This window comes from Anopheles arabiensis, chromosome 2 (genome assembly GCF_016920715.1).
Source record: "Anopheles arabiensis isolate DONGOLA chromosome 2, AaraD3, whole genome shotgun sequence".
NCBI classification, from domain to species: Eukaryota; Metazoa; Arthropoda; class Insecta; order Diptera; family Culicidae; genus Anopheles; species Anopheles arabiensis.
Window position 1 is genome coordinate 71,465,270 of NC_053517.1, and position 26,230 is coordinate 71,491,499.

At 45.5% G+C, this 26,230-nt stretch overlaps 4 protein-coding genes across 11 annotated transcripts in view; 1 reads left to right on the forward strand and 3 right to left on the reverse strand.

Moving 5' to 3' along the window:
* Positions 1-1,842, reverse strand: LOC120900847 (lysM and putative peptidoglycan-binding domain-containing protein 3). Its single transcript, XM_040308359.1, has 4 exons — positions 1,766-1,842; positions 1,150-1,415; positions 907-1,078; positions 1-836 (listed from the first exon to the last, which is right to left on the reverse strand). The coding sequence occupies exons 2-4, from the start codon at positions 1,161-1,163 to the stop codon at positions 225-227; spliced, it is 798 nt and encodes a 265-aa protein (XP_040164293.1). The 5' UTR covers positions 1,164-1,415; positions 1,766-1,842; the 3' UTR covers positions 1-224.
* Positions 1,591-2,387, forward strand: LOC120900857. The gene is made up of 3 exons (XM_040308373.1): positions 1,591-1,712; positions 1,776-2,091; positions 2,165-2,387. The coding sequence occupies exons 1-3, from the start codon at positions 1,639-1,641 to the stop codon at positions 2,342-2,344; spliced, it is 570 nt and encodes a 189-aa protein (XP_040164307.1). The 5' UTR covers positions 1,591-1,638; the 3' UTR covers positions 2,345-2,387.
* LOC120900800 (hillarin) overlaps positions 2,365-26,230 on the reverse strand; it is a 26,794-nt gene continuing 2,928 nt past the window's right edge. For 6 of the 8 annotated variants that reach the window (XM_040308326.1, XM_040308278.1, XM_040308294.1 and 3 more), the window contains exons 2-11: positions 14,286-14,825; positions 6,247-6,391; positions 5,243-5,436; positions 5,038-5,154; positions 4,218-4,963; positions 3,700-4,058; positions 3,352-3,626; positions 3,159-3,272; positions 2,920-3,083; positions 2,365-2,829 (exon numbers count right to left, since the gene is read on the reverse strand). In XM_040308326.1, the coding sequence (XP_040164260.1) occupies positions 2,688-2,829; positions 2,920-3,083; positions 3,159-3,272; positions 3,352-3,626; positions 3,700-4,058; positions 4,218-4,963; positions 5,038-5,154; positions 5,243-5,436; positions 6,247-6,391; positions 14,286-14,474 (2,445 nt within the window). In that variant the 5' untranslated portion in view covers positions 14,475-14,825 and the 3' untranslated portion in view covers positions 2,365-2,687. Of the gene's footprint in view, positions 2,830-2,919; positions 3,084-3,158; positions 3,273-3,351; positions 3,627-3,699; positions 4,059-4,217; positions 4,964-5,037; positions 5,155-5,242; positions 5,437-6,246; positions 6,392-14,285; positions 14,826-16,410; positions 17,460-26,230 lie in introns of those variants that run through there. The other 2 variants (XM_040308311.1, XM_040308335.1) reach the window with 2 other exon arrangements.
* On the reverse strand, positions 7,039-10,752 carry LOC120900793 (transcription elongation factor SPT5). Its single transcript, XM_040308264.1, has one exon. The coding sequence runs from the start codon at positions 10,561-10,563 to the stop codon at positions 7,291-7,293; it is 3,273 nt and encodes a 1,090-aa protein (XP_040164198.1). The 5' UTR covers positions 10,564-10,752; the 3' UTR covers positions 7,039-7,290.

Sequence of the window (26,230 nt, forward strand, 5' to 3'; positions counted from 1 at the left end):
TTGGTTTGCCGGAGAAAATATCATTTTATTTAAAGAGCTAATCAACAGATGTAAAAGGCACTCTTTTTACAGATGTTTGACACCGCTCGCCGCTCATAATCCTTCAGTTAGTCGCCGTACCTCCACGAAAAACGTAATACAGAATACAGTTTACGGAAAAGGACACTAACATAACAAGTGTATGTAAATATATATATAATCGTTACACAATGCCTTCCCCGTGGTCACAGTTTCGCGCTGTGGTTAACATTAAAACTATCGTGATGATATTTTTCTATGTGTTCCGCCACATACACTACATAAATAAGTGGAATTGCGAAGCAAAGCGCCAGGATAAAGACGAGCAAACAAATCCAGGATATATCACAATCGCTCCCATTGCATGAAAAGTCATTTGCCGGCAGCCGCAGTGGCCGCGGCTGCGGAAAGCTATCGTCATACTCGCCGCTCAGCAGCAGCGGCTCGCTTAATCCCGCATCCTCGTCGCCGTGCAGATCGTCGAGCGCGATTTCACTCGACCGGTCGGCACGGTCCCTGTGTTTTCCGGAAGACTTTCTAGGAAACTGTGTGGCAGCGCTGCTGCTCGGCTGAATCGAGGCGTTGCTTACAGCGGCAAGAATCAGCTTCTCGTCCAGGGAGGCTTTCGCTTCCACCGCAACATGGCTTACACTCGGCGGTGTGGTTGTGATGTTTTTGGGGCTGCTGTTCCCGCTCGTGTGCACGCGCGGTAGGGTTTCCAGCAGGATTGAGTGTTGGGTCACCGGAACGCGAATCACGTTACGTGCATAGATTTCGTTGTCCTTGTCTATTTTGTTCAACTTCTTCAATTGAGGTATCTACAAAGATTTGAAAGAAAAAAAACATATCAATACATTTGCCCACCTCAGTAGAGACAAGGAAGCCTACCGAACAGTTGAATCTCAGCGCGATCGCTTGCAGCGTATCACCCGGAAGGATTTGCGCCTCCAGCCATCGCTCTATGGGTGCCGCTTTGTGTTGAGCCAGTGGGAATTCATATCCCTCACTCATGTACGGTTCCTCCACGTAAACATGACTGCTGCTCGGTTCAGCTTTGACCCTGAAATTGTTTGAGTTGAAACCGAATGAGTAACGAGGCAGCCGCACGATCACACACTGCGCCCTCCTTACCGCTGTCGTTTCATTTTGCGAATATTGGTGCGGCCTGATGCTGGGGCAGGACTTTCATTTTCGCCTTATTTCCGATTCCGGGAGGATCGCGGACGTGTTACAGCTGCGATAATACAAACAAACTTTCCAAAAGCAAATTTCTTTTTCTTTTCGTGCGGTATCAACAATACTCGTCAGCGCGCAAATGTCAACATGGGCTGCTCTGCCCAAGGTGTAGAAAGCCTGTACCAAATTTTATTGCTCGAAGGCAGAACGTAAAATGATAGCTAAACGAATGATACGATAAAAATGAGGAAAGATATTGTAATACATATTCCAATAAATAGAATTAGTTTAATTTTTAATTTTGTAAAAATCAGAAAATGTTGTAACCGTTGTTTATATTACGCTTTTCAACCCGCGAGCGTAAACTATCGTTACTTTGACAGCACGGCTGGCCTTTGACAGCCGTTAAATGCGCGGATCGCATTCAAACGGTTTTGTGTAGAAATGGCTGAGGCAAACAAAATAACCGCAAGGCAACAATTTCTCGATTCGTACACTGCTTTAGTAAATGGAATTAGGTAAGTTGTCGTTTGTTCCACACCTACAATACAATAAAATGAACGTAACTTACTTTATTGCAGTACCGCACGGTTCGACGAGTTTAAGGATTTCTTTGCCAACGAAAATGATTTTGAGGTGGCGGTGCAGGAATTCCGCGACGGATTGCAGCAAGAACTGGTGGCGAAAGTGAACAGATTGTGGAATGAATGCGACATCGATACCAATGTGGAGATTTTGGAAAGCTTAAAGAGCAAAGCGGCAGGCAGCTCGAACAAAATGTGGCGCCCCACGGGCAAAAGTGTCAGCGAGCAGGTTCGTCCGCTGGTGGTGAACAAACTGAAGACGTCGCTGAAGTTTTACCAATTGCAGCTTGGATTTCAAAAGGAGCGTACCGAGGTAAGTGTTCCATGGTCCATGAAGTCTGCCGTTTGTGCTACGATGAACGACCGATGTGATGAAATCGTTGCAGGAACTAATCTACTCCATTGAAACAATGCGAGCGAAATATCGAGCAATGCAGACCAGACGAAACCATTTGCTGCAACAGATCACCAACGAACAGAAGACGTTTGACTCCATCCGGGCCCATCACAAAGAGCTCGAACAGAAGGTGAACGTTGACCTGCTAAATGGCCCAAATCGAAAATAAATATCCCACGTGTGATTCAGTTTCAGGTAGGATGAATTTGTAACAAGTTTATTATTTAAAAGAAAACACATTTTTTAAACTAAAAGTACACTTCTCGTTCATGTTACGGTAAACATACAACAGATTCTTCTTCGTTAGCACGTTCGGATCATTTGCGCTTTGTTTCTCGACTCCGGGAGGGGTTAGGGAGTGGAAGTTAATGAGGGGTTCTGTGACTGATGTTGTCCATATGTACAGCGTGTTTAGAGGATAAAAAAGGCCACTAGTATTAAACGGTGCACATTTTTTTCGAAGCTGCTTGTTAGTGTCGCGGTTGCGTTGTTTCTCCGTATCGTAAAAACCTTTAGTTCCGCTTGGATGAATTGATCAGATATTTGCAGCAGTGAGTGAGTAGGTGCTTTTCGGTTGAGGAATTATTGTTGTGCGAAACTGATCCCACCTCGCGGGTGTAAATGTCTAGCCCGTACTGTCCTTCCTCTGGAAAGCTGCGAACGAAGATGGGAGGCAAATTAATTTCCCCACGCTCAAGCCTCACTGCATTTCGGGTCGGGCGCAAATGCCTCGCCGCAACCTACCTTATGTTGAATGTGATCATATCCTCAAGGATCGCCTGCTGCACATACTTCGAGAGTTTCTTCTCCTCGATGCCATTCTTGTGCAGTGTGGCCATAAAGTCCGTCAGCGGTCTTGACATACGGAATTGCAGTTCGATCGCTCGTCCGGCAAAGATGAGTGGTTCCTGAAACAATATGCACCGTGAAACCGGAAAAAGATGGTCAGATCGGTGTCGTAGATGAGAAGAAGCGCTTTTTACCGGATGTGTAATTGGTATGAGTCCGAACAGACGCGTCGCTTTTGTGGGACCCCATTCGCCGCTGGCACAATCCGGCAAAGGCACCATCACGGTCTGCAACTCTTCACAGCAAATCTGAAAACCAGAAGCAAAGCATGGTGATACATTCTGGACCACCCAGACCATCCCAGTGTGTTGAAGGAAAGCTACGCACCTTAAATTTGCATACACTTTTGAACTTCATCGGTTCCCCCGTAAGGTACTCCTGCGGTGTGACGGCGTTGGCAAAGATATCGAGCAAGAACGCACCGGAACAGGGTGCATGTACCCGGAAGGCGACCACGTTGCTGATGACCGACTGCATGACGAACCGCTTGAGCGAGACACCATCGAACGAATCTTCGTCACTGTCATAGAACTTGAGGTTGTAGTGGAAGATCAAACAACCCTGCATGTCGGATGGCATCGCTATCCGCACCGTAGCAGCGCCTGCGTCGAAACAAAAGGTTCGTAAAATTTAAATATTTTCCCACACTAACGTCCCATCCTCTGACGGCTTTACCTGTGTCGTCCGTGTAGACAACGGCCCCGTAACCATCGTCGGCAAAGTGCAGTCCGTAGCGGAAGAACAGCGATCGCACGAAGGGCAAGTTTTCAAACTCCGTCAGCGTAATCGGTCGCTTCAGCAGCTGCCACTCCTCTTGCAGCGGGAAGAACTCGTAGATAAACTCGCGCGGATCGGTCAGGAAGTAGTGATCGTCGTACTCGTATCGCAAGCTGTCGTTCTTACCCTTGCCCGTCTTGGGCGCCTCCTTCGCGTTGACCAAATGTCGGGCGCCCCAATTGCACTGCACGAATCGCCACGCTCCCGCCACGTAGACCGCGTTCCACGAGTTGCGGAATCTGGAATTTTTCGGATGACTGAAGAGCGCAAAAACGAAAAGGGTAACGAGTTAAAACCGAAGAGTGTCATATCAACTCCGTTTTTGTGTGAGGGCACCCGGCTTCATCACCACATCATCACCACCACCACCTACCACCACAAGAGCACAAGGTCGACATATCTGGTGCATATCTTACCTTGAGTCCTGGAACTTCACGCCCGGCTGGTAACCAGCGCTCTTGGAGTAACCCTTAATCACCACGCAGTGCAGGCCGGCGTAGCTGCACAGCCGCTTGAACAGCACGTGGTAGCTCTCCGTGCCGTACTTGATGCCGCGCAGCAGTCCCATCGGTGTGTCGCCCCGCAGATTGTCGTCGAACGTCATCGTGTTCAAGTTCTTCACCGTTATCCACCGGAAGATGGTGCGCGCCTTCTCGATGTCGGAGGTGCAGCGGCCCACCAGCTGCCGCACCAGGTCTGTGAACGTTTTCTGATCCTCCTGGGCAACGGTGATGGCGATCTGATCCACGTCCTGAAACTCGACCGGATCGTTGTACACCTGGAACTTGCTCAGGGCGGGCGGTGCCGGTTTCGGTGCGACCAGCGGGTACTCCATCGCCACCACCGTCTCGTTGATGTCGTCGTCCAGGAATATGCTCTCGCTCTGCATGTACTCGCTTCGCCGTACACTGATCAGCTCCAGCATTTCGCTCGACTGCCGGTCGACCAGGGCGGCCGTCTCGGAGCGCTCGTGCTCGAGCAGCTTTCTCGTGAGGCTTTCCTTCTTTTTCGTCTTCCGGATGGTCATGTTCTTCTCCAGGTCTTCCTTCTGCTGCTCGTGCTTCAGCGTCAGGATGTTCTGATCCTCGCGCGATCGTCTGCTGGTGGTGAGCTCCTTCTCGAACTTGTGCGCTAACCGCTGCAGCTCGCGCTCCCATTCGTCCTGTGTTCAGAAAAGGAAAGGCAAGCATTGTTGGAGTGTTTTTTATGGAACTGTCGAAGGAGGGCAACACAAACCTGAATTTCACTCTGCATCCGTCGATCTTCCTCTTCTCTTTTGCGGGCAAACTTTCTGTAAAGATCATCTTCCTCCTTTCGATGTTTCATCTCCAGCTTAGCTTGTTCATCGCGCGCCTTTGAAAGATTAAGAGGATGTTGTTAAATAAGCTAATAAAAATGAAACAAATACTAAACGCAAATAGCCATCACAAATATCACTTACCAGATAGTAATCGATCGGCTTTTCGCGCGGCTTGTCGTACGCTTTTTGAATCTCTGTCTGCTTTAGGGCATGAGCTATGTGTAGGGCGCTTGCATCGAACCGGCCGTACTTGTAGTCCGGATCATTTTGAGGTGGCGTATTTCCTTCCCTGCCACCATTATTGTACCCATTCGGTGTTCCAAGTCGCTGTTGGCCTGGAGTAGAAGAGAGAGAGACAGACAGACAGAGAACACATAAACCATTGGACGGAACATATGCTCCATTCGGGGCTGTTGGCACGGGTACGAGCTTTTATTTAATTAGTGAATGTCCGGAACGAAACGATCGAACATTCGAGCAGCCAACGAATAACCGTGGTTCATCGTTTTGATGAGCTTTTGATGCATTGGCGAGAAAGTATGCATCAATCATCAGTGGTAAACGCCGTCCGCTGATCTTTGGCCATCTACTAAACGAAGAGAATTGGATGAGAAGATTGTACAAGCAGGCCTAAGATGAACCAAAGACGCGCATCAATGCATAAACCCGATCAACTCGGACCGTTGTGCTTCCGTTTGAGTCTATTCGCTGGAGCATAGTTTAATGTTGCTGTCGTTAATAACAAGCCAACTGAATAACAAAAACACACACAAAAATGCTACTAAAGCGCAGCGAACGGAAGCGCACATTAACCGCGTTAAAATACACTCATCGACTCGCACACAACAGGAAAATAAAATCGGACATGAAAATCGCCGCCGTTGGGCGAAACACGATGTTGGAAAGCTTTCGTTTTCAGCCAATTTTCCGGCTCAATAGTTCTCCAGCGAACCAACCGAAACACCACACGGTGCGGAGCGCCAACGAGCAGGGCGGCCGGTAAGCATACATTTGCCGGAATTGTTCCGTGGCGGTTCCGAAAGGCTTTGATCGGAACTGCGTGCGTCCGTGTTTACATGTTTAAAGGGTGGAGAAAAAAACAACAACCTTGGCCAGCTTCCCCACAACACCCACAAGCGCCTTACCGTCGATGCTGTCGTTCCGATGACCCCGGATTTGTTCGTTCACATAGTTGGTACTCTTCGGTACGTTCAGCGCCTGCCGGATGCCCACCGAGGTTTGGTCGAAATGACCGGGACCACTTTTTGGTACGTGTGAGCAGCAGTAGACCTGCAACGGGATGAGAAAAAAGAGGACAATGTGATGAAACCACTTTTATGCAGATTGAGCTTTATGAATAAGCCCTGATTAGCATAGTCGATCGATCGTCGTTTGCGCTAATCACGTCGGCTGTACGGTAACGATGAGTGTGTCGTAAGGCATTTATGACCCACTGCAAAGCAGCACACCCGAGGACGACGGTGAAGCTTCCGTAAACGGCGCAATGTTATGCTACCGGTCACGAAAAGCTCTCCCCATGCCCGACCCGCATGCAACCAAGTCGTTGCACCGTTGCAGCCAGGGGTAAATGCACTACCCTACGTTGGAGTTAGAGCTTCCTCAAGAGAATGTTTTGAAGTGAACGAACACAGGAAGCGATTATAAGCAATTAAAACCAATTGGGTGAGCTAATTAATTAGTGCAAGGGACAGAGCTGCATTACATAAGTTATGCAATATCACAGGGCGCCGGGTTGATTGATCGTGCGCCCACATTTTGTGTCACGGGTGTTCAGAGTTTGTGTTCCTGATGTAATAAGCCAAATCCATATGCCATATGTTTATCCTAATCTCCCATACTTTTAAATTCAAATAACAATATTTCTACATTTCGGAATGTTTTGTTTTAACATGTATTACAGGACTAGCATTGTATAATTCTTGTTTGTTTAGTTATTTCTTTATTTGAGATAAGCAATATGTCCATTCGGGTGGCCCATGGGTGCGCGGGAGCAAATACAGTAGTTGTCACTTAAAAAGGTTGTTTGAATCAGTGTGAAAAGGGATGAACATAATGAAAAAAGCAGTTACTGTTACGGTCCATCACCGAGCATTTGATCGAACGTGTCTTCCCCTGCTCAAACCCCATTCGCTTCACCGTTACTATCGCGCTTAACATCAACACTACGTTTAGTTCTTCGTTGGCTCCCGATAGCGAGCCATATAGTTCATCGGGATAAGCGTAGATTGGCCGTTGATCATGACAACCGCCTCGTTACTGCCGGACATGTCGATAAACTCGCCCACCGTCTCACGGTCCTCGCCCACGATGACCTTAAACTTCTCGCCCGGTTCCGGCAGCACGGGCTGCAGGTTGGACAGTGGCACCGTTACGCAGTGGTCCTCCTCCGGCAGAAACACCACACAGTCCCCATTGTTCACCGTGCGGATGATGCCGGTCTGCCCGCTGAGGTCCGAATCGCCGTGGCTGCGAATCGTCACCTCGATGTCCGTCGTGAACCAATCGCCCAGCTGCGGGTCAAGCCCAGCCCCGGGCGTCTGCGGATTGTAGGGAGAGGCCGGCGCACCGGGCGTCGCTGGCGAGTACGCACTCGGCGACGGCGTGCCAATGTAGCCACCGACCTGGTACGGCGACGGGCTCGGATTCGGGCTGGCCTGGTACGGGCTGTAGTTGTCCGCATTGAACATGTTGCCGGGCGTGTGCGGTGCGTACGGTGTGTTGATCTGATAGCCCGGCGTGCTCGGATTGTAGCCCGGCGAAGGGGACGGTTCCTCCATGAAGTCGAAATCGTTCGACCTGGCGGGCGTGTTCGATACCGTCGGATCCCAGGCGCCGTGGCGTGGCGTCATCGAGCCGTCGTGCGAAGGCGTCATCGAACCGTACGGCGTGCGGCTGCCCGGATCGTACTGCGGCGTCTGCGAGCCGTGCAGTGGCGTCTTCGAGCCAGAGTAGACCGGCGTCTGGGCGCCGTAGCTGCCGGCCGGTGTGCGGCTCGGCGTACGCATGTACGACGAGACGCTGCCCGCCTTGGTAGCGCCCCCATCGACGATCGCGATGTGGTTCCGATCGACCGAGATGGTCTGGCAGGACGAGTGCAGCTCCACGCGGGCCGTCGTCTCCGTCGCATCCTTCACAATACCAACCGCACCCTTGTACGGTCCGCCGGTGATACGAATCGTTCGGCCCAAAATTTCCCGATCGCGAGAAACGCGTGCCCCACCACGCCCGCCGCCCCGTCCGCCACGTGTCGGTCCGCCGCCACCGCCACCCCGCCCCCCAGACGGATGCATCGGCGAATGGATGCGGGGTGACATGATACCCCCGCCGAACGGTGACATCATGGGGTTGCTGTTTTGCATCGGATTTTTGTTGCCACCGGCGAGCTGCAAATGGCGCGTTTTCACCACAAAGATGCCCCCGTTCTCGGTGTACATGCGCGAGTGCAGGAAGGCAAGGTTGCGATACAGATGCTTGATTTCGCCGTCCCGGCCCGTGTGCGGACCCTCCATCACCTTGACGATGTCCTTCCGGCGGATCTGGTTTTGATCCCAGTCCAGCGCGATTGTGTTGCGGTTTTCGCGCCGTTTTTGCAGCGCGGTCGGCTTGCACTCGATCACCTTGCCGTGCATGCCGAGCACGTGGAAATTCTCGCGCTCCAAGCGCACAATTACGCCGACCGTTTGCGCATCGAGCTGCACCAGATCGCCCCACTGGTAGATGCCGAGCGAATCCACACCCGTCGCCATATCCGTGCAGAGCTGCAGATCGCGCGGCAAAACCTCCAGCTCGTGCATGGTCAGATCGGACACCAGCACGATGCGCGACGGTTCCACGCGCACGATCAGACCCGTCTCGCCCTCGTACCGTCCGGCAAGCACCTTCACGTGGTCGCCGGTTTTGAAGTACTTGCGCAGTTCTGCCGCCTTGAAGATGAGCGGATCGCGTAGCTCCTCGTGCTTCGGCATCACGGTGATCAGCGATCCATCGATGGCAATGATCTTTGCCTGCAGGTTCATCAGATCACCCACGCACACCTCCACGTTGTCGCCCATCGAGAAGGAGTGGGCCGTCACCGGGTCCTCCTTGGACGAAACGGCCAGCTCAATGTTAATCTCCTCGGGCTGCTCCTCAAAGCGCTCCAGCTCGGCCAGCGTCGGCTTCACACCGTCCGCCAGCACGGCCGACATGGTGAACGCTTTGTACAGGAAGCCCTTGCGCGAATACCGATTGCCTTCGAAGATCAAGAAGTCACCATCGGACGTCAGCTCGCCGCCGATGGCACGAATCGCTTCCGGATCGAACGATTTGGCCGCCGGCCGGCGCTTCTTGCGCTTCGCATCGCTGCTTTCCTCCGTCTGGGTGGCGCGCAGCGCTCCGCGCAGACGCGTGTAGTCGATACGCGGCAGCAGCTTCAGGTGTACCTGGTTCTGGGCCAAATCGACGTAGTCTACCTGCGCGATGTCGTCCTTGTATATGCCGCGCTTCAGCCGGACCCACTGTTTCGGCTTCAGTCCCGTCTGCTCCTTCACCACCTTCAGGATGTCCGTCATGTCCTTGATCGGGACCATCTCCTGCTTCCAGATACCGACACGCAGATTGCCCACATTGTTGATGGCGGACTTGACGTGCGCCTGCTTGTACGCCTCGATGTAAATGTAGCCCTTGACGCTTTCCGGTGCAACGACCGACTTGATCTGCATCGGCTGGTCCGTGTTCTGATAGGTGAGGAACTTGCGCATCAACAGCAAAGCGGTGGCCTTCTCCTCGCCAATGCGGCATTTCACCATCCACAGATTCGGGTCCTTGATGCCGGGCAGCAGCGTCTGCTGTGTGATCTCGTCCGACATTTCCTCCCCACCGTCGCCAAACTGCCGCCGGGCCACGGAGGCATCCGCGTACTTGCGCTTCAGATACTCGGCCAGCTCATCCTCCTTGTGCGAGTCCCACAGGTTCGTTCCGCGGCGTCTGTTTTCGATTTCGCGCGCCGTTTGGCCCACCTCCTCGATCTCATTGCTCACGATGCCCATTTCCTGCGCCCCATCCTCCCACTCATCATCCTCGTCCACCTCGTCGTCTACTTCGGCTTCGTCGATGATGAAACCACCGAAGCGTTCCTGCTTCTTCTTCTTCTTGCGCCCTCCGCGCCGGTCGTCGTCTTCCTCCTCCTCGTCATACTCCTCCGAATCGAGATCCTCACCCTCCGGCTCCTGCTCATCCTCCGCCTCCTCCTCGTCGTCATCGTCTTCGTCGTCCAGACGGCGGCGGTCCTTGCGCTGCTTCTTCCGCGGCCGCTCATTGTCCGACTGCGATGTCGAGGGCGAACGGGAGCGCTGGGGCGACCGGGACACTGACCGTGACACCGAGCGATTCGAGCCACCACTTTTGCGAGAACGATTCGATGCCACACTGTCAGCATCAGAGCCGCTGCCGCTGTCCGACATGTTTCCGCCGAACGATTGCGCACTACCAACGATGAACGATATGTACTGGGTTGTGATCAGCGATTTGCTTACGTTTTACTTCACTATTTTCACTGTTTTCAGCTAAATTTTACATCATTTGTACCGTGTTGATGTTGCGTTGTTTTCTTCACTCCATTTTGGTGACGTACGCCCCGACTTTGAAGGAGAATGCGCACCATGACGGAATGATTCCCATCCGCTCTCTCGGATTACACGTTCCCAAGAAGCAAAGTTGTAGGGATGGGCCAGCAGCTTTTTAAATGTACAGTTGGAAGGCGAGAGCAAAACATTGAATTGGACAGTTTTGAGAGAGACATTTTTTACAGGGTTTACCTAGCCAATCCGGCATCGTCAAAGCATTATCGGTCGCCGTAAATACTTTTTCGGGTGACGTATACGCCATACTCGGCCATTTAGTTATACGCGATATTCTAAATTACAGTTCTTTGAATTGTACTAATGATCGGTTTTCAAATGCAAATATTCCATTATGGTTGAATAAAAATAGGTTAACATTGCAGTTATTTTCAGTAACCTATAAGCTGAATTAAACAATTGTCCTCATATATAGCGTATTAGGGAATACCGTAGTTCAATATATATGTAAATGGTTATCAATATATGTGTCTAATTGATAAGTTTACTCGTCAACTCGAACGACTCAATAACACCGATGGGTTAATTGACTATCCGGCTACGTGCTAATGAATTAAGTTTAAAATAATGTCCGCGTAGGACGTTACGCCAAGTAATATACAAATACACAATATAGATATTCAAGATAGGGTTTTCTTTGACAATTCTTTGAGCAAACTGATTTGACACATCAATTTCGAAAAATAATTTCCGTTTTGATCGAATGTTCAAAACTCAGGTTTAAAATTATATTCAGTCAATCATATCCTGTAAAATCTAAAATATTAGTGATATGCTGAAATCACGAGATTAATTCGATATAGGGGTAACCGTATCTCGGGGACCGCCTGTACATTTGATTTAACTTTTCTACAATAATAAAATGTCAAATAACGTAAATTTCTTCTGTTGGTGATATGCTCGGCTGATCGTGTGTTGAAAGCGTCAAGATTTGGTGTGATCGTAGTTGTAAAGCTAATTTTATGTGACGTTATTCTATAAATGGGTATTATTTAAGTATAAAAACATGACCAACTATAACAATAGAAACATCATGAATCAAAAAACAAGTAAATTGATTTTCTTTTCTAAATTCTAAACGTGAAGTTTAAGTGAAAAGGCTCAAAAATTGCTCGTTCCCATTAGCTATAAATGTCAGTTGGGTTGTTTATATCTCTAGACCATCTCTACTTTTTAATTCACAAGGCGCAAGGCCACGAGAGTGACAAAATGCTGACAAATTTTCCAAATTTTCCAAGTGAAGTGTCAAGTTGTCAAATTTCGTCTAATAAAGTCAAGATTAATTCAAGAGTTGTGAATGGTTGATTTACAGTTTTATCCGGGCTTTTGACCTGGGCGAATACATTGTGGGGAAATTTCTTATTTTTGCACTAACTTCATGCTTACCACATTATATTATGACAATGTGCTCACCGCCAATATTCCTCATAACCCCGAACCATTTCTACAGATAGCCCCCGGAAGAGATTAAAATAAGTTATAAAAACACTTTTTAAAAATCGTTCAAAAATGTATTTCTTTAAAACCTTCGTAGAATATGTTATTTAAATTGTTGAACGATTTTTAAATGCGTTAGTTAGCACATGAAACTTATTTTTTGAAGTATCTTTATAGTGATGGTACGACCATAAATTTGTTTTTTCGTCATAAGTCGTGCAAAAATGTGTTGAAAAAATTTGAAAAAAATATACAAAGATGTGAAATAGTATTCTGCACAACTCATACACTCACTGTTAATATCTATCTCTTATGAATTTTCCGCAAATCGCGAAAACGACTGTCCATATAGTTGTGGTAGGCGCTGTAGTGAGCTAGCCCGGGCATGTGATGTCAATGCGGCCAGCGATGACTTTTTAATGGTTAAAAAACAAATATTTGAATTAATTTGACTTTTTTAAATGAGATTTTATCTTTTACTTTTCTTAGACGAAAATCAAGATTAAGTAATACGAACCTGTACGAGTCTCGTTAGAGTCTTGTTATAAAAACGAGCTTTAACGTTTACCTATTAGTTCAAAGTAACGTGAAATGGCCCTCAACATAGTTATTTTCGAAGCAATGTGGCCAGTGAGCTGAAAAGTTTGGAGACCGCTGGTTTAGAGGGGGGGGGGGGGGGTGGTTTTCTGGTAATTTACAACACCACAACGTGAATAAACTAAACGTGTGTAAACCAAAGATCGTTCTTTTTTTAAACTGAAAATGGTTACCAAACTGTGACAAAAAAGCAAACAAAAATAAACTATACTTGCATAGCTGATCATAATTTAGAAAATTCTTCTGTATATTTTAAAATTGATAACAAGAAACTTAATTGAGGTTAAAATAAAGTAATTCTGTTGTATAACATAACTTATGTATGCCCCGGTTTAGGTTTTCATGTCGTCTTTAGTAAAATTATGTTTGTTTTGCTACGATTTAAAAAGTTTTATCTATTTAAATTACGGCATACTGTAAGCAATTGTTACGGTCCCATTTATGGCCTCGTTTACTCCGAATTAAAAAAAAAAAAAAAAATTAGGCAACTGTCTACATAACAGAGCCTTATACAAGATGGTAAAGTATAATTGAACTGAACTCCTGATCATTTCAGAATTTCATACATCTTCAATTAAACATATTTTAAAAGAAAGCAATTCATGTTGAACAATATCCAAAAATGATTCCGTTATTGAAAAACATATAGAAATAAAAATCTATTTTATAGAAAAAGAGCTATTAAAGACCCTGACTCTAATTCCCTTCACCTAGCCTCTAATTGAGGTGTCTGTGATTAAGCGTTTACATAAAATGTTCTACTTAGGATTTGTAACACTCCCAAGCGATTAAGCCATCTATATAGTTAGTTTTTGCTGTGAGAGGATGTTCCAAATGGAATCCGAACTGGTTTTATCGAATGTTTGTATTAGCAAAGATCAGAATCATAAGCACTGCCAAATGTGCAACAAATATGAGTCGATTTAGATTGCAACAGTTGTGTAAAAAACTCCATATAAAATTATAAGGCCAGACTCTTTTTGTCAATCTGTGCTCTAAAGCACCTAGTAATATGACTTCTTTTTGAGAATTCTTGTAATATGAATATCCAACCGATTTTACACAAGGAAAAATATCTACTACTTATGTACCGATTTGGTTTGGTTGAATGTACTGTCAAACCAACGCCCAAAAGATGGGCGAAGCAAAATGGAATTTGTGTAGCGCTGCATTTGCAACGTGTATGAGGCATCGAAACGAAACGAATTTACCATATCCAACATCTTGCACGCGGTGGAAAAACGATGCATTCACTAGCGGCCCCGGAGCTATTAGCGAGTACATTTAATGCGGTAACTGCTCAAATAGGCCCATCATACCCGGTAGCCATTTAATTCATTTCCTTGTTTTAATCTTCCCCCGATCGGGGCACACCAATGCTACGATTGCCCCACCGGCCGCCCTGCGATCATCGTTTCCCCCCTTTTCGGCTGCCTGGTGCCGCTGCTTGGGCCGCTGCTGAGCGAAAAGCGGCCGATGGCGCGAAAGTAAGATCGGTCCGATTGACTTACCTCTTTATCATCCTGATTGTGCTGGTTGTTGTAGTACGTCTTGAGCGTCAGCTTGGTTCCGCACCGTTTGCACTTGAAGCAGCCGGAGTGGAAGAAAGTAAAATCTTTCAGCGGGCCCACCCTATCCACCTGGTAAACGATTTCGCTGCACCGGAGGCACGTTGATTCGTAGAAATTCGGTCGGTACATGATGCTGCCGTCGTTGGTGCTCCCTTGATGGATGAATTAATCCACCAGCGAACGGTCGCCTCGGTTCGATGTGCTCGGGTCGCGGAATGGGGCTTACGGGGTTGCACTTGTTGGTGGTTTTTTGTTTTGTCGGACTTTTCTTGCCTGCTGCACTCACTGACACTTTACTGTCTTGGAAGGCACAAACATCACATGTACACACACACACTCAATCACACACACTCACAAAAAGCGGTCGTCGGTGCACCAAATTTGATCTCACTCCTGCACCGCGAGCGAGTCTTTCTGTTTTTCCTTAATTCTTTATGGGTTTTGTTTTGTTCACTCACACGATCGTTGATCCACTTCTTACTTTTCCGGTGCAACCAAATACAGGAAGAAAACAGTCACCAAAAAAAAAAACAAGAGGGGAAATTAACTTAAATTAAACAACAAGAAATTATGATCTATTTTCTTCTTCCTCGTTCCTCTCCGTCACAAGTTTGGCATGTCGGCTGCCACAATGAAAGTGGAGTCAAAGCCACTTGTTTCGTACCCACTTTCGCGAAGTGATGGGATTTTAATCGCAACGGTCACTGATCCAACCGTCACCGTTAAAATCCGCAATGTTTCTTCGTCTATGTCTTTCGCTTTTTTTGTTTGTACATTTTCCACCTTGGCCACACCTTCGCGCTCGATTGTTCTTTGGCGCGGAGAAGGCCTAGTTTCCGCGTATCTTTTTTTCGACTCAATCAATAATTGGAAACACTTTGAATACTTGCGATCGGTCGAACACAACACAACCAAATACCGAATTGCTGCAAGCTACGATAATGTTTTTTCCGGTTTTGTGATGCACTTCACAGGTGGTACAAAACCGCAACACCACTACAAACAAGGCAATTGCACTGTTACAACCGTTAATGCTATGCACACCGTGGTACGGATGATGATGGACGTTCTATCCATCACACCATCCTCACCACCGGTGCACGGTGTTGTGCAGCACTACATAAATTATCCAATCTGCAGCACCACGCTAAAGATATCTGCTGATGCACGGAGTCGGGGGCAAGAAAAAGACGGCAGAAGACGCATTTTGTTTGTTAGCTAGTCGTTGTTTTGGTTGCTGCTGCTGCGGTGGTTATGGTTGTGCAGTGTGCCGATCGCGGCACAATAGGGGCACGCGCACGCCGTACTACACAGTTCTCCTCTTCTTGGATTTTCACGCTCTGGAAAACTCTAGCGCATTGCCGCCACCGTCCCCATCATCATCATCATCATCGTACGCGTTGATTCGGGAACTGATCCCGCCCGGAGGATCGTACCGAATCGAATCAATCTGTACACCCAACCACGCCCCTCCCCTCTCCAACCATCCCGCTTGGGCAGAGAGTCGATCGTTAGCGACGAAGATCGGATGTACGCAATTGCCGGGCACCGGGGTTTTCGGAAAGCGAATCGGCGTAGAAAATGGCCACCCTTGTAGAGGCGGAATTATAGTAATACTGGCGGTGCGATTGCTTTTCCACCGAACGAGTGGACACATAAAAACACAACGCTCAACGTTCGACATTCGCTCGGATCGTTTGCAGTGCAGCGATCGTAGTTTTGTGAATGCGAGGAAAGGGAATGCGCGAGCCGAAAGGGTTTTGTTAGCTAAGCCACGGAACTGGCGTTAGGATGATGGACAGTGGAGTGCCAGTGGATTGGAATATGTCCCAGCACTGTGTGATCGGAAAAGAAAAAGCCTAAAATTGAGGTGGAGAAATAGGAAATAAACAACGATCGGAGAGGAGAACGATTGAGCGATTAGGGTAAAAGCAGCACTACTGCCGGCTACACTGTCCGTTGTTGAAGTTCACAAGGGGGATTAGAGGAATTTTATGGACCTTCTCTCGCTGGACATTATTTTCAATATTTCCGCTCTTCTCATCACGCCATTCAATACACTTACTCGATACAGGGTACCACATAAACAGCCTCATGTTTAATACGCGCGCCGTTGCTTCTTTCTGCACGCTGTTTTTTGGGGGCTATGATGAGCACTGGAATTCGCGAATCTCGAGTTTTCGCGAACCGTACCCTCCTCTCCCCCGCTGGGCGCACATACAAGCAGTAATCGCAACCGACCGGACGTGACGGACCTGCGCCAGGTTGTGGCCGGCGAAAGAGAGCGAGAAATTGGGGAGGAAGTTAATTTAAAGTTTCACTTTAAATCGTGTCACACAACCGGCAGGGCATTGCTGTTTTTTCCATTAAAAAGCGGTTAGTTTTATGCTTTCGTACACTTTCTCACACACTGCACCCCATGTACGGCCACCGCACTACCTCCTTTCCCGCACACGCTGTTCACACACCACGGTTTTGCTAGCAGCAGATCGCGGTTCGGGTGGCCAGTTACAGATTTTTTGGGCGCTGGCGCTAGATGATTCCACCGCCGATTTCGGTCCGCCAGAGCCCAGGATAGGTCCGAACTTCTCGAAGCTGCCGTTTTATTACACCCCGCCGTCTCACTTTTCTCGCTCTCTTTTTTTTCACTTTCGCACGTACTTTCTTTCCCTTTCGCTCGCGCGATCGTGGCTCGGGTTTGGCTCGGCCGTTCGCGGCGGGTTTTGTTCGATACTACTTGTTGCTGCGGTACATAATGATTGAAAAACTCGTTTCACTCCATTCCATTTTTCCGCCGGAGCGCTGGAGCCGGAGCAAGAGTTTCTTCGCGAAAAGCAACCCCTCCAAGCCCACCCCAACCCAAACACGGTCGAACGGGACTGCTCGGGAGGGCTGCACGCGGTGGCAGAGCGGCGTCCCACGGGCACTGGACACACTCTGTGGCAAGTGGGCACAAATAAGCGGCGTGTATGTGTGTGTGTGTAAGCGTAAGCGTGTTGTATGTGTGCGCACGTGCACGAGCAGTGCCAGAACATGTATGGCTATTCTGGGGCTTGTGTGGAGCTTCGAACGGTCGGAGCACCGAGCTGTGTGCCTGATTCGGATGACGCTACGCGACTACTACTGGCCGAGCTTTCTGCACACGCTGCTCCAACCCTTTGGGCGGATCACTCCCCGTTTAGCTTTTTCTTGTACTGCCGTTTGCTCGCGGGCACAGCTAGCTTCCATTGAACGCACTCTCGCACAGCTCCAGCGAACCGAATGCCGGGGTGGAATGCCTTTCTCTGTGCCTTTCGCTCCGTCCGGAGCTCTCCGCACTTACGAGTTGGGATGCTCGCATTAATTTATCACTCCCTGTTTCGGGCGGCCCTTTTCTCTCGGCTGCCTGTGTGCGCCCGAATGGAGAAAGTTTAGCTGCACCGGTTATCTCTCTTTCTTCGCATAGCTCGGGGTTTGCTTTTTTACCCCTTTCGATCTCCCCACTTGTGCAATGCCCACTGATCGGGCGAGCAAACCCTGGCGTTGCGTGAACTCTGACACCCTTTTTGCTTGAATGTGTCGTCTTTCTTTACCTTCGTTACATTTTTATTGCAATTAAAAGAATTTGCTGCAAATTTCATGCCTGTATAACTACATCCGCTCTATGTATTGTTCAATTAACAGCGGCTGGCCGACAAATCTGTCCATCATATCACCAGCGAATGAACGCATGGAAAGTAAGAGTTGTCTTCCGCAAATACCGGGGAAGGCCATCGCACCATTCCGGCGATCCTCATGCCCCCCATCCCCAAGAAGCGACTGGTTATGCGCCATTCCATTTTCGATGCGTCCACCAAGAAACCAAGAAACAGGAAGCGTTGCCATGCAACTGTGACGTACTTTCCCAGGCCCAAACAACCGTAAGCTGCATACCGGCTGTGAGTGGTAGGTTCACATTTTGACCACTTGACACGTGTGGCGGCCCCCCTGCTTTGTGGCGGTATCAAGTTTGGTCAGGTCGGGTGTCGATCATTCGCTTGCGGGGAATGATGATTGTTAATAGATTTCGATTATCGTGTCTCGATAGGCGATCACGTAGACATATTTTTTTCAAACCATAAACCGATTACAGCCATTCGACTGCAAGCCTTTTGTGCAATTTTGGGGTGTGAAATAGGAAATCGATTTGAATTATTGAAAGATTTATTTCAATTAACGTCTGTCATGCAGCTTTGATAACATAAAGAAGAAACCAAAAAGCAACCAACAAATCAGGCATTAATGAATAAATAATTTATGCGTGATACAAACTATACTCTATATACTTTTAAAGAGTGCAAGCTCCAGGATAAAGTGTGTAGAGCCTCATGAACTGCAAAAATGATTTATGTTATAGGTCAGGTATATATTTCATTGAAATTTCACACATTTTTATTCTTGGCTTATCTATTTGGCTCTTCACATGGAACTCTACGAACATTTGTATAGAGTTCTTTCGGTCGCATAGTTTCCCCATCCCTGTTATAGGTTGATCCCATAAAAATGATTACTTGTTAAAACGTGTCATCGACATTTCGTTCGATAAGTTGCAGCCGTCCGATAATTTGTGTTTCCAAAACTTGTTTTAATTAAAGTTTTTGATTGACATTAAAAATAATATACAAGTTCATTTAATTGTATTTGTATATAAATTTAATTATACACTTTATTTAAAATGCCCGCTGGCTATTATAAATTGCTGTAACAATCAGATCTTTCAATGCCAAAAAAACATTTCCTATGCCTTTTACACTTAAACATGTTCAAATAAGTGACATATGTACTAAGTGACATGTGTAGTTTATGAGTGTACTGAACCACATAGTTTTAACATGTCCTTTGAAGATGCGTAACAGTCTTAAAGATGTAAAACCTTTAAAACGTTATGAACACGCTTATAAGTCTGTTAAAACTGAAATTGGAGTTTTGATATCTGGCTTTAAACAACCTTTAAACGTATTCTTAAGAACGTTTTAAGACTTATTATTTGAGACTATGGCATCAAGATCAACTGATTTTTTTTATTCGGGAGGGACGATCAACTGATTTTATTAAATTCAAATTAAGTCTTTGATGAACAGAACATGTAACAGACTGTACAGGCAGTACCTGAGATACTCTATTAACACAAACTTGCTAAATCCAAGTATGTATAATTTCCGCGTAAGTTGTATTTCGTGGTTTCCAGCCATAATATATTTAATTTTCTTTTCCCTTGCTTGCAATGGGTAGATTTATTCCATGCATAGATTATTATATACCATTCCGAGATTCACAAAAAAAATTAGTCTGCACAAGTGCTTCCCAAAGATATTAATTATTTGCTTAAAAATACCTTAGCCACACCGATTGCACAACAAATCGTTTGAACATGTGATTAGAAAACTTTTTCTGATCCGAAGTCAATGGAATTCATTTTTATTAATATAATTATTGACTTGTGTGTTAGCCATGTTGTTATTTTGATAAAAACAATCATATTTTACATGCCAATATAAAAAAGGAAGTTTCCAAAACCCAAGGAAAATTGTGAGTGTTTGAAACAAATCTAAATTTTTTATTTTTTTTAAGTAAAAATTTGCATATTATTGAGACACATTGATATTTTTGAAATGCTTGATGAAGTATTTCGACAGTGAAATTTTCTCGGCATGGTTTACTACTCATACGCGAGCGATTTGATCAGAAAAAATATCAAGACAACATTTGGCAAATAATTTTCAATCTTTACAAGGTTTTTCAAGTCACTTTCAAATGTGCACATAATTATTCACGACATTCAAGATGTTTTTCAACAGCTGTCAAATGGTGTATTTATTTCAAAATGAAATTTCAGTTTTTATACATGATTTTCAACTCATCACAAAGAACTGTCAAACTCAATCCAGCTTGATGCGTGTTGAAAATCATGCAGATGAAATAGAAAATTATTTTGATGGAAATGAAATGTCAGATTGATGTGGATTAACATCTTGCACGCGATCTATAATAATATTTACATTTGAAAGTGACTTGGAAAATCCTCAAACAAAAACAAAAAATCTCAAGAACATATCCATAGCAAGAATTTGTAATTTTGATAATTTATTGGCGCTTCACTTCTTAAAAGTCTAGAAATGGTTTTAACTAGTACGTTTAACAGAGTGCTGTAGATGGGCCCTTTCAGTCTTAAAACAGTTTTATTATAGTCTTATTTGGCCACACAAGACATTCAAATGGAAAAGGAAGACTTAGAGAAATAATCGTAACAGTATCGTTCACACTTTGATAATAATTAAAAATTTCCTTGGGATGAATGTATCGAAAAATTAAAAAATTTCATCGTGAAAAAAAGTTGTAACAAAATAATTATTTTAACTTTTTAATCATAACTGAGCTAAAATCTGAGTTAACAAACAGTGTAGTATAATTTGCGTTAAGTATAGCATATAATTGTAACAATATTGACGTACCGAGTGTAGCAGTGCATGAGATAGCTATAGTTCGGTGCATTTGTTTGCAGTAAGGTGGTATGTATTTCTATTTCATTTGTGCCAGGCTCGATAGGTAAAATTCCCACATCTTGAACCAATTGGCTTAAATATCAACAGTATTTCCATCGGCGTCAGTAATCAATGCATGAGCTAAAACAAAATGCGATCGTCACCCAGTTGTAGCAGTTATTGGGGTGGCGGGTGTGATGAATGAACCCCCTCCACCAAACCCAAAGTTTACCAACATCTCAGGTTGCACAATAGATAGAGATAGAGAAGAAGAAAAACAAACAAGTTGTGCCACGCAAACAATGCAAGCGCAACACCGAAATGGAAAGAGTCAAAGAAAGGGACGGCGAGCAAATCAGTGCAGCAGTGAAGTTTTAGTTTTAGTGGGCATCGCGGTTTTATCTTCACTAATCATTTTACGCGCAGATGATTTTTATTGACCAGTGGCCATCATCCCACTAACGTGGGTACACGCCGGCCGTGGTTGCTGTAAATTTCCAAACGCCGCTATCAGATCTGTGCTCGAACAGCCCGCAATCGTAATTGCTATGCAAAACGTTGCAATATTACGGCAGCCGGCTGCTGATGATGATGAGCCTGATGGTGGCTATAATCGGGTTGTTATTGGGCCTGGTGATAATAGGCGTGCGCCGATAACAGCGTGTCAATAAAACCATTTTAGAGCGTTTGAAGCGGTGCGTAATTTGACCGCAAGTTTGCACAATCGAACCACATCGAGCCCATCAGAGCTCAGTGGCCGGGAAAACGAACCCACCAATCAACGATCGACCGATGGTCAATTCGTTTGCGTCGGAGGACGGTGGGATGGTGCGGGATTACATTACAAATACCGCGAAAAGAAAAAGAAATCACATCGTACATCGCTGCAAAATAGTTTCGATCATTCTCACTTTCGTTTGCATTGGTGGCCGCGGGGTTCGTTGGCCAGTGGTGGTCGCGCCCGCTAATCGAGCGTTGGAAAATGTTAATCAACTCGCGCGAACGACCACCAGTTCGGCCGATCGCCAAGCGAGAGTGGAAAGAAACGGCTTTTCAACCGGGCTGAAAGGGGATGTATTTTTGTAAGGTGAATAAAATCGAATCTTGCATGATGGGCTTGCCAAAAAAAAACAGCGCATACACATACCCATTCGCTGCGTACACAAAAACCAGACGCGCAAATAACAGCAATCATCGCTTTCACCTACGCCGTCGATTTGGCTTGAAATTGAATCCGCCAATCGATAGCGACCGTAAGAAACGCGCGTGTCATAGTGTTTTACATCCCCTTCCTTCCCACTTTCCCTCCTCACCCCTGCCAAAGTATCCTAGGGGTGGGTATGTAAACGAAGCATTATCAGGCGCAATTTCGTGGGCTCCACAGTACGGTACCGGTACGGTTTTTGCTATGCCAATAACCATGTCCGTTTCCATTCGAATGGTTGGAATGGCGCGCGGTGAAGGTGCTGTCTATTTGATGAAGTTCAAAAACAAGCTTTGCACCGAAGTGAACGTGATGCACCTTGAAACGCACGGAAGTTGATGAGCGCATTACGAAATCGTGATCGATAAGGTACGATGGTGTATGGTGCGTTGATCGGATTGCTTTTTCTTGCTTTTGTGTTTGCACGAGCAAACGGGTGTGTTGATCAAGGCCACGCTTTATCGTGGCAATGAATTGGAAAATTAGCTGAATGCACACTGTACGGGGAAATTTAATTTAAATTAGAAATGCTGAAGGTTGATCTAATTTCCAAAGCATTTTTGTAATTATCTCATTTGTTTCACTTTTAGTAGCATTTTTAAAAGAGTACTAGGACCAGGAAGAAGATTTAGGTCAAAATGAAATTAAAAACAAACAGAGGCTAAATCCATCAATGATGATGATGGTGATGATGATGATGTTGCACCCGTTCTCCTGCATAGGGTCGAGATGGACGAGATTTTCGTGCGATTATATAGATATTTGGAGTATTATCATTGAAAGATTAAATGTCTGGGGACTTAATTCTGACAAGTGCCTCAAGCTATCGATAAGCTCACAGTACATCAATAATGGAATAACATTCAAATTTAGCTACATTTAAGTACATTATCCTTATCTTTTTTTGAAAATGTTATATTGTGTTTGCCAGTTAGTTTAAATATTAACGCAACCAAACAAATTTTTTCGAAATATGGTATGAGTCTAAGATATTCTGGTGTGTATCTAAGTTTTCGTATTAAATTCTGTGTGTTCTTTGTTTATTGTAAGCAGTCCTCTCTAACCTTTTAAGTGGACCCACACTTATTGAGGGGGACTTATATGTTTATCCCCTCATTACTGCAGCTCATAGAAAATACATTGTTTGTTTATCCTACAAATTCATTTAAATTGAGAAAAAAACAAGAATCCTTCAATTTCACATCAACATTTCCAAAACATGCAATCAAACAGTTGACATACATATTCATTCTCATCCTATTTTTTATTTTTCTTGAAAAACTATAAACTTTGAAAATTTTCGACTAAAATTATTTGTACTGGTTTTTAGACTTTGTCTAAAGCTTCTTTATCAAATTTGTTTGAATATTTTGCTATACGTGCCTGTTGTATGTATTTTTCTTATTGTGGACAACACAATCAGTACAATATGTCCATGTAATGTAATATAAATAGCTTTTCTTCGATTCTTCGAAAAATCGATTATTTAGCGGATCACGTCTAATTTAACCACTGTTACAAAGAACTATTTTGCGATGTGGGCCATCTTCTATGGTCCTGCGTGGAGTACGAAACTGCGAAACCCAATAGGCTCCCTAGTACACCTATACGTGACATGTTTGCCTGCAGGGATCTGATCTTTATGAGGCTTATTTACGGTTTCGCTAAAAACAACGATCTTATCCTATGACTCCCATCCTTACTTCACTTTTTCCCATCCTCCCATTCCCAACGTTAACAACATTGATTTTGTAAATCTTTAGTTGATATGCCCAAAAACAGTCCAACGCAGACTTGGTCGGTAAAATGCATCCAGAGCATCAACATCGCCGCAAAAGGAAGACAGAATGCCTTATTGAAGTGGAATACTTTGTGTATTGTATAGAATACAATACAGTATGTGTTGTTTCAGGTACAGCCAGACAATGACTAATTCAGGAAGTAATGCGTCAAAATGAGCAAAAGGCAAGGTGATGACGCCAAATTTATTCGACGTGATGCTGTCGTCCAAACACCTCCCATTTAACATAACTCCATAGCATTCGAAGGAAGCCAACTCCATAGACCTGAACCTAATCCATCGCTACAAAAGACAAAATACACAGAAACAAACGATGTACATTCACGAAGATCAATCAAGATGTAACATTCACGAGGAAGACATGTTCAGGCATATAATCGACTCTTTCAGCGAGATATAGAATTGTTCGGAGGTAGGTGTAGACATGTTCAGAGATTCTGTAGAGCTGTCACTTTCGTACCCCTTGGACTGCAAGTTGGATCATTCTCATCAGAAGGTAAACAAAGTTTTTTCAACTAATTTATGTATTAAACAGCTTGGAGAATGATTATTTGCTACTTTTAGGACTTTGTATGCATGGTATGAGGTATTCTATATCTGAAAAATATGCCTGAAATCTACAACTCTTGAGAAGAAGTATATAGCCTTGAGAAGAATATTAGCCATAAGCACAAGAAGTGTCAACAGTACGGCTAGTAAAACGCCGTTACAATCAATTCATACTGTAATCCTCAATTAACCATGAAAGTTAACTTTGGATGATCAAGCAAGTAAGCGCATATCTTTCCAAGTAACCATGGTTGATTAGTAAAGGTTTTTTCCAAACATGTGTTAATAAATATAAGGAACTGCCTTACGATGGATACTTATGTCAATTATCTATGAAAAGGACATTACAACATTAAAAACATACTGTTCAAAGTAAATTTTGAGCGAGGAAATAGACGACATCCAATGCAGCAGCACTATCCTCACCGCTTGCGATACCGTATTTAACATGTCTTCATTCACCAACCAGCACCCAAGGTAGAGTTCACCACCGGCGGACCGGAATTAAGAACCATTGCCATCCTGGTGTTACGGATGCTTTTTTAGCCACCCCCTCAGTGGCGTCTATGTTTGGAGTGGATGTCCGGATTCCAATGAATTATACGATCGCACCGTCACCGTAATCGTCATCGCCACCGCACAAGAAAGCAGAGGCGTATGTGGTTAGAACACCGTCAATAAACATCACCGACGGAGTACGATGCTAACCAACAAAAAAAATGCGACCAGCAGAACAGATGTGGAGCCTGAGTGCGCAAAGGGTGAATGAAAGCTGAGTGGAAAAAAGGAAACACATACACACCGCCCATGCCTGAACGCAAATCTTGTGCCGCCAAAGAAACGCCAGCACACGGAGGTCCACGGCCATTGCCATGGTTGAGAGAACGGCTCGCCAATGGCAAAGACATACGGCAGAACATGTGTGGCAGAACCGTCGCCATCATCGGTGCCGTCGACGTCATCGTCGTCACCGAGTCGATAGAGGTTGTTTCTATTCATTCATCTTTTCTCGCAACAATGCAACGCAGCTTATTGGTTCCGAAAGTGGACAGGAAACACGACCGAGACCTTTAGTGTCGCACGAGGATATAAACACACACACACGCACACACCCACTAATCAATGAATGCAATTAAAAATGTATTATATTCCGGTACCGGGTGGACGGAATAGCTCGAAGGAATTTGCTGTCACGAGCTAGGTGCAAGGCGAAGTGAACCTTTTTTCATTCCTTCGTTGCCTTAATTTAGAGGTCACTGTACACTGGAATGCAATCGATAGAAAGGCGTTTCGCAATTTCGATGTTGCAGATACCGAAGATGTTTATCACTCATTCGCCCCTGCGTTCCAGTGTGTAATGATCGGTGGCATTGAAACCAAACCGCGTGCATGGGCAACAATCGGAAGGAAACATATGTTTTTGAGTGTGTGTGTGTGTGTGTGTGTGTGTGTGGTTGCTTTCCGCACGAGCACATTCGCGCAACACCCGGCAATGGCAATAGATTTCGCTGATCACTGAACTAAATCGATTAAGCTACGGGTGGTTTGTTACTCCCTTTTTACGCTCCTCTCAAATCGATTCAATTTGTGCGTGCCTTTTCGGCGAACAAAAGCAACAACAAAAAAAACTGTTAAAACACAGACACAAGGCTGATGGCCCTGCGAGAAATGCGTGAGTGAGATCGTTTTGTACGATTTTTACATTTCTGTGCCTGGGCTGGCCCCGATTCCCCGATACGACAAACTTGTGTGACGATCGTTAAGAGGTGTTTGATGAAGCACAGCATATTTTTGGATCAATATTTGTCCACACACACGCACGGAAGGCACG